This window comes from Carex rostrata, chromosome 5 (genome assembly GCF_964058835.1).
Source record: "Carex rostrata chromosome 5, lpCarRost1.2, whole genome shotgun sequence".
Classification (NCBI taxonomy): domain Eukaryota; kingdom Viridiplantae; phylum Streptophyta; class Magnoliopsida; order Poales; family Cyperaceae; genus Carex; species Carex rostrata.
In genome coordinates, this window is record NC_135922.1 from 802398 (window position 1) to 812406 (window position 10009).

The 10009-nt window shown below is 38.5% G+C and overlaps 2 protein-coding genes across 4 annotated transcripts; one reads left to right on the forward strand and one right to left on the reverse strand.

The window, feature by feature from the left end:
• Positions 1-1610: 1610 nt before the first annotated feature.
• On the reverse strand, positions 1611-5273 carry LOC144554090 (putative RNA polymerase II subunit B1 CTD phosphatase RPAP2 homolog). Of its 2 annotated transcripts, XM_078302321.1 has the most exons (7): positions 4613-5270; positions 4289-4522; positions 3636-3941; positions 2949-3148; positions 2546-2809; positions 2251-2409; positions 1611-1902 (listed from the first exon to the last, which is right to left on the reverse strand). In XM_078302321.1, exons 1-7 carry the CDS (start codon positions 5181-5183, stop codon positions 1798-1800), a joined length of 1839 nt encoding a protein of 612 aa, XP_078158447.1. In that variant the 5' UTR covers positions 5184-5270; the 3' UTR covers positions 1611-1797. The 2 variants fall into 2 exon arrangements, with proteins under 2 accessions (XP_078158447.1, XP_078158448.1); XM_078302322.1 differs by lacking the exon at positions 1611-1902 and having other exon boundaries at positions 2272-2409; positions 2504-2809; positions 4613-5273.
• Positions 5274-5618: 345 nt separating this feature from the next.
• Positions 5619-9535, forward strand: LOC144554095 (protein rolling protein). Of its 2 annotated transcripts, none has more exons than XM_078302329.1 (8): positions 5619-5893; positions 6915-6948; positions 7310-7522; positions 7639-7728; positions 8393-8458; positions 8573-8664; positions 8960-9007; positions 9238-9535. In XM_078302329.1, the coding sequence occupies exons 1-8, from the start codon at positions 5634-5636 to the stop codon at positions 9350-9352; spliced, it is 918 nt and encodes a 305-aa protein (XP_078158455.1). In that variant the 5' UTR covers positions 5619-5633; the 3' UTR covers positions 9353-9535. The 2 variants fall into 2 exon arrangements, with proteins under 2 accessions (XP_078158455.1, XP_078158454.1); XM_078302328.1 differs by lacking the exon at positions 5619-5893 and adding an exon at positions 6331-6690.
• The last annotated feature ends 474 nt before the right edge of the window (positions 9536-10009 follow it).

Genomic DNA, 10009 nt, shown 5'->3' on the forward strand with positions numbered 1-10009 from the left:
CATTTCAAAGTCCAATCAGTTGCTAATTCATTCACTACTATAATTTGTTGGTTAGTTTTAGTATTAAATGTATTATTATTATTATTATTATTATGTGCATAATGTTTGTCGGGTGTGAGGGATATATCTCGAATTAAAGGCGTTGCTTCTATTATCAATATTTCAGTTTGGTTGATGCTATCATATCTGTATTAATTTCTAGCTCTACTTTTTATTCTCCTCTCTACTTTAATTTCTCGTGTATCAAATTATCAACCATTATTAAACAACACGATTCCAATTTCCAAAAAAATGTTCCATAATTTACCCAAAAAATTCTCAAATTACCACGACCTACCCTAATAAGAGTCATGACAATCTTTATGGTAAGAGGTGTCGGCATTACAATGCAAACGCGCGCTGTCTTAATTAATTATTAAATTATGCAAAACATTCATAAAAACTAAAAAGAAAATAAAAATTTGTTGGCAACTCATGATCTGTACTGTACGGAACTAGTTAAGAATCCACACTTTGCACCGCTTTTCTCTCAAAATTATGTTTAGACGATTTATATCAATTAAAATTGTGAAATCCTTTTAGTCGAAATTTGCATATTAATTCTTCTAAAAACTGACTATATCATTGTTTATATTCTTTTTTTAATGTATAAATATTCAATTTCAAATTTTAAAATGAGTTTTTTTTTAAATATTGCCTTGTTTATAATAAAAAGAAAATGTAAATAATTTTTTATTCATAACGTCCATGCTCGACAAACTTGGAAGCAAAAAATACATTAAAATTTCTATAATGAATCAAGGTTAACTCACAACCGGTCCACAATCCAGTTTGTTTAATTTAAACATTTTAATTTTATATATTTTCCAACTGTTTGACTGAACAATGACGAGAAGCAGAAAGACTCTGACGCTGCTAATCAGCTAATGTCAATGTAAATCCGTAGAAAGAGCTCAATTCTTTCTGATGATTAATGAACTTGAAAAATAAAACAAAAATATACTAACATTCATTTTTTATATACGCGTATGTCGACAACCACATTTCAATATTCCACTGTTCATTTTCAAAAATAGAACATTTATTTTCCCAACTGATTCCTTGGTCAGCACGCAGCACAAGGAACTTGGCGACCACGCCCGCTCCTCTCTGATTTCTATAAATATATTTATATTTGAAGAGAAGAATTAAATTCCATCCTCCAAAGTCAACCATACCTCCTCTCTTCAGTTAACTCATAAAGAAAGCAATGCGGCGCGAGGGCCGGCAACACGGTTATGTCCGTACCCATGTCGTCCTGTCAGAGCCTTCTGCGGATTCATCAACAGATCATCAGATGAGAAACATGAAGAATAAACAGAGTAGCATGCCAATTGCCGGAGTGTTCGCAAAGGTGTCGAGGAAACCGACCAACCACTCGAAATTCACCGGGAAATGCATCAAGCAGATGTGTGTGTCCTGCCACCAGGCACCGGCCTCCAAGTCAAAGAATAAGTCCAAGGGAAGGCACAAATTTAGGTTTATGATGGGCGATGAAAGCGAAATTTAAAAGTGTCATGGATGTTCTCAAGTTTTCTCTTTTTGTTGTAAAATCTCAAGATCAGAGATCATGTTATAATTGTTGACTAAACTCAATAAAATGGTTATTTTTGGAACTTACATTGCATCAGTTGCATGCTCTGCTTAATTAAGATTGTTTGTTCTCATTTTTTAAGTTACAGAAGCTTTGAGTTGTAATATGAGTGTGAGATATGTCAAAAGCTAGCAAGAAAAGAACATTCTTTGCTTTGCTTCCCTCTATGATCTATCTATCAAAGATAACGAAGTAGCCCTTCCCAAAGGAAGAAAAATATCTATCATCGAGTCGTAATGAGCTGTTTCTATTTGACCTCCGTTTAACACCTGCACACACAACAAACACATTTTGCTTCAACTGCATCACTCTCAAAAGCAAAATTATAATAACACCATGACACCCCTTCTTATATTTATAATTTTTCAAGTTTTGGTCCTCAAACAATAACACCATGAGCAGATACTGTTTGGAATATCCTGCCATCACTAACCGGATCAACATAAGATATCAATTTAAACATCGAGTAAAGCTAACATAAGCTTTTTAAATTCACCAAACAGAGTTTGTGAGCATAACCTCAAAACAATAGGATCGACTTTGTTAATTGCTTGGCATTAGATAAAAATAAAAACAAAAAAATAAGAAAGAAAAAACAAGGTGAAAGGAAGATTGACCTTGTGGATTAGCAAGCTCCTGTCAGCCATGATAGAGGAGAGAGAGGGAAGGTGGTGCACTGACAATGCATCCAGAAAGAGAAGTACCACCACATGCCACTGCCTCGTTCTCAATGCCGGCAGCGCTTCAGAAAACGTCATCGTATCCATCAACCGCCCCTGTCACCCCATCAACCCCCACCCAATCACCATATCAGCATACCAAAACATGTCAAAGCTAATCAATCAATCAATCATATACTAGTACTACTACCATTCCTCATGCCACCCTTTGTTTTGTGTTGCAACTCCTTACCAGATACTTTTCCAAGGTGGACACTGGCACGGGCAGCCTCAGGTCCGATACCAGAGACGGCAGCGTGCGGCACACAAAGCCATCCAATGCCTTTCTGATCTCAGAGGACTGCCCATCCTTCAACACCACCCTCTGAGGGTATTCTCGTCCTTCCACCTCTGAAAATTCCTCTGACAAGCTCTCGTCGTGCCCATATATGTAGCACAAAGTTGATCGTGTAACCCACGCAAATAATGCCATCCATATGGTGCAGAATGGAGATAGCTGGTATGGGAAATCACAGTACAAATATAATAAGAAATCGCTTGTTCCTCCCTCTTCCTTCTCTAATTATAGACTATCAGTAAAGCACAGATAATGCTAGGCGGAGAGAGAGAGAGAGAGAGAGAGAGAGGAGATTTACATCTAAGTTGAAGCCCTCGGGAGGGTTGTCATGCCAGGAATCATCAACCTCAAACTCGTCGGTTTCTAGAAGCACCGGCTTTTGGGGCCACTTCACGACTTCCCTTTCAATCTCCTGCATATCCCCTTCCCTATTTTCCTGATGCTCTTCCTCAGTTCCATAAGACGATTGCGGCAATATCACTATCCCAGCCTCTGAGACTGACAATCGGCCCAAAATAACAATACATGACTTATGAATAGAAATAAAATTGGTTGCCATCAATGTAAAAGCATGATTTGGAATATAACCGGATGAATTGGCACTTACAAACAGAAAAAGGGTATAGTTGGTAACAAAAAAAATAGAGGATGTGTAAACAAAATATAAAACAACAATTGTATTAAGTACAACCTTGACAGCCTCTGCTAAGTTTTCTCAAAAAAAAAAAAAAAAAAATTTTAAAAAAAGACAATTGTATTAAAATCCTTCAAAAATGCCCTAGACCTTTTGTATTTGTATATAGATTGTGCATTTCTTCTTCACACTAGCTGCCCATTTTTATGAAAGATGGTACCCATTTTAGACACCTTCAGGTAAATTGGAAATCCTAACAGATGATGGTTTGAGCAGTTCCCCTTGAGTAAATAGCCAAGAAAAACAAACTAATAAAACAGTATAAAGAGGGGGTTGGGAGGTTGCAGGTACCGGCATCTTCTGCTTGAGAGTTGCCTGAAGATGCAGCAATGTCTGCTGCATGGTTAAGCGCATCTGCGCACGCCTCAGCAGAGGCAAACCTCAGTGACCTCACAGCAGCATCTTCCTCAGGCAACATGTTAGACTTCTCACTGCTCTCTTTTGCATAGCTTCTTTCTTCGTCAGCCCATCTAACAGACTGGTTTTGGGTCCTGTGACCCGAACTGGAACCTTCCTTCTTAAGCGAAGATTTTAACTTTAATCTATTTTGCTGTGAATGTTCTTCACCAGAAGCACTTTTACAGTTTCTCTGTGCACCTACAACACTTGACTCGTAAATAAAAACTAGCATTAAAAGTTTCAGCACTTTGGCAGGATGCAGCAGAGCAGACTGTTTGGTAGGTAGAACCGGTTTTCTTTTCTTTGTTATGTCATTTATTCTTGGTTTGACTTGTACTTGGGCTTACACAACTAATTGCAAGTTGAGTCATGCATAATTTGCAGATTGTGTGTAAATAATTTTGTGAATACTTATTGTACATAAACTTTTTTTTATCAATATATTGTTGGCCTAGGCCATCCTTCAAAAAAAATTTTTGCAGATTGATTATTAAGCCAAAGTTAGGCATAAAGATAGTCTTGTCTTGTTCTAGTATAATTCTTACTTGAGGTAAGCTTTTTCTCAGCTTTAGGGTGGGGCAATTTTGACAAAGAATTGTTTCCTTTGTTTCCCTTCTTCTTAGAGTTGTTCTCGCCAAGAACAATGCTCTCCAACTTGTTTGATATCTGATTAGAAATATCTTGTGTTCTAAATGATGAGAAATCGTGCATCTCATCTCGAAAAATTATCTCACTTTGGAAATCCATCTCTTCAGGTGGTGTAGTAGTAGGCTTCAAACCTGTAACATAATGGGGGAGGGATGTTGAAGCTGATTTTTATGGGAAAAAAAAAAAAAAAACTGGTAAAGAAAGAAGCAGGTAAGACAGACCTGAATCATCCTGATAGGATTGAGATTTGGATTTGGGGACATATCCTTCGATTGCATCAGATGGTCCAATCCACTCTTCAACGGCGACCACCCCCTTCAACTTCGAGTTGAGACCATCGGCGTTTGCCTCCTTTATCGTGAGCTGCAGCGGCAGCGGTGACGTCCCCTTGAAGTCTTTCTCCTCGAACAACTTGAAGACGTCTTCCGCTCCCGCCTTGGACCTCTCCTCGCTCAAGCTCGCCTCATACGCCCGGCTCCCGATCAAGCACTGCTCCGAGCAGAACTTGGCCAGCTCGTCCAGGTCGTACACGCGGTGCTCCGGGAGAGAGATACGGTAGCGGCCGCGGCGATTGTCTGACGAAGGAGGGGGAAGGGAATTGGGGCAGAGAGGAAAGCCGCAGAGGGAGGCGATGGTGCGCTCCGTGACGACGTCGGAGTAGTCGGAGCGGGAGAGGAGAGAGGCGGCGGCCAGAAGGTGGCGTTCGGAGGGGGCGCCGTGATCGAGGAGGATCATCTGCAGGCGGTAGACGGCGCCGGCGACGGTGGTGGATGACGGAGGCTGCGCCGCCATGGATTGAATTTGAATTTGAATTTGGCTTGGGTCGCAGTCGCAGTCGCAGAATTAATTGTGTGTCTAGTGTCTACCAACCAAAGTAGTAGCAATAGACGATAATCATTTAGGCTTTTAGCAAAAGAAAAGAAAACGTGATTGTCATCCTCCGGTCAAAAGTCAAAACTACCAGCAACAACGAATTCCCTCAAGTAACTGAATTTTTGAGGTTTGATCGGAACCGTCTGTTCTTCTCTAACACGAATATTAAAGGAATTCACGAGCAGGATTGGTCCGTATGAAAACTCGTAAATTGGGTTACTTTAGGAGACAAGGAGTCGGACTGACATACCCTGTTGATGGTTCTGGAATCTAAATCCTCCATCATCGTCTCTACATGTGAATCATTCCATTCTGTTTCTGTATCCATCCCCAATTCAATTGATAATATAAAAAAAAAAAAAAAAAAAAATGAATCTGGAGTGGTACGACACAACTTGTTTTGCCATTGTTGCGGCGGCCATTGTAGCCTCGCTCTGGCTGCTGCTGCAAAGTCACCATGACGATGAGTTTGTTGCGGTTGATAAAGATTGCTTGTGGCGGAGCGCATGGCGTGGGGTCCACCCAGCGGTGCTGCTGGTATTGAGGGTGGTGGCCGCGGCTGTGTTGACGGGGGCGTTGCTGTGGGATCTCCGCAAATACGATGCCTCCATCTTTCTCTATTACACCGAGTAAGTAAGTCAACTCAACTAACCTTGGCCTTGCTACCTAATTAGCTGCTCTATTAATTTATATTGGTTAATTTCACATGCAGTTTCACTACTTACTAGCTACTAACCTATGGAGTATGGACTCAAATCATAATTTCATCATCAAGCATGTCATCAATTCAATTGTCCTTACTAAATTAATTAAGTCAATCGGACTTTTATAATGATTGTTTTAACTATTTAAATAATAATTTTAAAAAACTATTAAAATTCTTTAATTTTAATATATATTATTTAATAATGTATCAAGAATTAATATGTAATTTTAAACTATTTATGGACATAATTTAATTTACGAATAATAATAATAATAATGGCGCGCCTGGACTGGAATCCTCCACAAGTGTCAAGTCTCAAGTGGGTACTAGAGTTCCCAATATTACAAAAACTCTCTCTCTCTCTCTCTCTCATTCCCCTCGTCAAAATCAAAATTCAAATCAAATGGCGACTGGAGACGCCAAATTGATTTTGCCCTTCAACTCCGCCTTCTCCTCCTCCTACTGGATGCGGTGGCAGACACCGGTATGCTTCCTCATTACCGTCTCTCCGGGGATCGCTGCCGCTCTCATGCTCTACCGACTCAAGAGGCGGAGGGGCTGCGACCACCTCCCAGCCGCTGCCACGTGGGCCCCGTGTTTCAGAGGGGTACCCCCGCTCGTGCTCCCGGTGTACCGTGGCCTGGTGGTTATCTCCATGATCTCGGTTCTGTACTGCTTGCTTCGACTCAATGGCCTTGTCGAATTCTATTTCTACACCCAGTGAGTCATTAGTGAAGCCATCCAGTATTCCAATCCAATCATGCATTGCATCTCATCTCATCTATCTGCTCTTTGTGAAAAATTCACCATGGATTGTAACAGTGTTTAACTTGTGATTGATAGAATTCAGCTTTGTCTTTAATGATTTGAGATATTATGACATGTGTACGATTTGGTTGGTTGATCCTCATTTTTTTTTCTTTCCATTTTGCAAATTTATGAAGGTGGACATTTCTGCTAGTCATAATCTATTTTCTGGTAAATTCTTCTTCCCTATTAAGATTTTTTATTTAATATTTTAAGTATGTGGATTTAAAATTGAAATTTATCACTGCAACTGTTACCATTTAGTACCGCTATGAACTCAAAACATGTCCTACTCCAGTTTTACTTGTAGCACTGAACGTACCAAACTAGATTTATAAATTTTGTGCACCCACACTATCATGTTACTCAGTTCCCCCGAAATGTCAGCTGAACCTTAATTAGGCTTTCCGTGAAAAATCAAGCCTTTATTCAATTCAACATGCTTCCTAAAACACGCAAATTAACCATTGAAGCCTTGCTGAGGCTTATTTTGTAATAAAAAAATAATAATTTACTAGTGATATTTTTGCAGATTGGGACCATCATATCAGCACATGGATGTTGGGTCTATTATAGGCAGAGAAGGAGGCAAGGTGTTGAGGAGGGGAATAGGTTTTTGACATTTAATAGGGATGATAATGTAGATAACCACACTGCTTTAGTCACAGCAGACAACAACAGTGGAGGCAAGCTAGAAGACAAGAGGGCTGGGACTTGGGGCTATTGTATGCAAATTATTTACCAGGTTGGTGCATCTGATACTTTTGGAAAAGGGACTTCAATTGAACCATTTGTGATGAAAATTTGGTTTTATGGTCTACAAAGAAATTACTCAGAAAAGTATTTTGTTTCATATGACAGACTTGTGGTGGAGCGGTTATGCTAACAGATGTTGTATTTTGGTGCATCCTTGTTCCCTACATGTCTTCTGCTCATTTCAGTGTCAATTTGGTTAGTAACTCTCAACAGTTTTTAGAAATATTTCTTTTCAGTCTTTTGCTTTTGCCATACACATCGGATGGAGCAGGTACTTTACCTGTACTGGCAGCATACTGAAAAGAGTATCTATATTAAAGATTTTTTTTTTTAAGACTGACTTAATCTATCAGAAATAGATGTACCCATGTGTCTTCATCTTGGTGCTTGTCATAGGATTTTTTTTATGTGCTGGTTTTACTTGACAAATGGTAGTATATTACAGTATACGTCCCTTGGGACAGTATCCATCCATGTCCCTGCACAAGTTCACAATACCATCTATAACCATACAAAGTGATAATGCCGTACATATCAGTCTAAGCCTCCAAATTATTTCAAATATGATGCATACATAATGTACTATTTTCCTATATCCCTTGCCTTTTCCCATATCTTCAAAAGATATTGGGAAGAGTCACTGTATGCAGTTTCCACAGCCCCTGATTTAGGACTTTAAGCAAAAATGTAATACGAATGTAAGAAAAGGGTTATAAAATGGGGTGGAAAGCGGCATTTATAAAATGACGTTGAAAAAAAAATGAGTTGTAATAGTGATGTGCATTATGTATTGTGGGTCTATATGAATATCTCTTGTTTTGCATGCAAGTGTTGATCTATTTCTTGTTTGTTTGCACAGGTGATGGGTTGCATGCACTCACTAAATCTGCTATTTCTACTTGTTGATACCCTTCTCAACAGCATGGTATGTTTCTTAAATGAAAAGGATAAAAAAAAATAAAGAGTTAATAGTAGTTAACTATTATGTATCTTATATGCTTGTTGAAGCTGAACAAATAATTTATTTTTCTATTTGTAGCCTTTTCCATGGTTCCGAATGGCATATTTCATTCTTTGGAGTTGCACTTATGTGATTTTCCAGTGGATTCTTCATGCCTGCGGTTTTTCCTGGTATGAGTACTTTTCACGCTTGCTATTGTACAGAAATTTCTCACTATCCACTTTCACATCATAAAGGCCCTTGCAATTGAAAATCAAAGAAAATGAACCCATTGACTTGCTAGTACATGCACTGCCATTGCTTTTCTGAAAAATCATGTGAATTATTGGGAGGACCAAAATGATAATTTCACAATCTTTTCTGACTCAATTGTAAACAGCATGAATCGAAAGCACCATGTATGTAAATCTATATTTTCCATTATAAAGCTAGTAAATGTCTAACTTGTGCAAATTGCCTGTGTAGGTGGCCGTATCCATTTCTTGAGCTGGCAACACCATGGGCACCACTTTGGTACTGAACTCGTAGAACCCATTTTTAATTTAGTTGTATCTCTTTTTCATTACATTTATGGATAGTTACCCTTGTAAAATCCCGAACCTGTCCTCTCTATATCTTTGCTAAATACCAATTTTAAGTTGTGTTTGTCAGGGCCTCAGGGGTATACATGGAATGTTGTCAGTTGCTACTTAAATTATGTTATCATCTACTGTGATCTAACTGTCGTCATATGATTCATGCAGGTACTTTTGCATGGCACTGATTCATGTCCCGTGTTATGGGGCTTATTGGCTAATTGTGAAGGCCAAGAATACATATTTTCCTCGATTTTTTCCACACAGTTATGTGAGTCTGTAATAAGGAAACCATGTATATATTATTAGATTTAGACCTCCTTGGCATCAGAGTAGTACATAATTAAACAAAGGTCAACGGGTTTTTAATACTGTTCCAACAGTGAATCTCAATTTAGCAATAATTAGCCGTCATGTCTGGAGTTTTAACCTTTTAAAACAATAAATTGTTGGAATGCTTTGATTATCATAGAATAAAACTTGGTAAAGCACAATTTGGCATTTGAGTATGGAATCAAAATGCAATCCTCTACAGGGTAAAGTATTTTTTAAAAGCAAACCAAAGAATCTTCCAAAATGTATAACAAAATTTGATGAATATATATATTGCTTGCCTATGAAAACATTTGCATGCAATATGAATATTATCTGATAAATAGTCAAAAGTTGTTATATGCTAAATAGTGATAAATATTGATCATTGCGTTTCTTTTTGGTCAACAATTTATATATGTTTACCTACCGCTGTAATTAAGAAACTTAATATTTAAATATGTTGCATGTGTGTGCGTGGTTAATTTGTCAAACTTCACGTGGTTTACCTTTCCAAAATGCCTCCCAAGTTTAGGTTTATAGCACTTAGTTGCATGAGGAGGAAGAAGCTAGCTGTAGCGTACGTGTGGTGCGATGCGCATTAATTAGAGAGTGAGAGAGAAGCTGA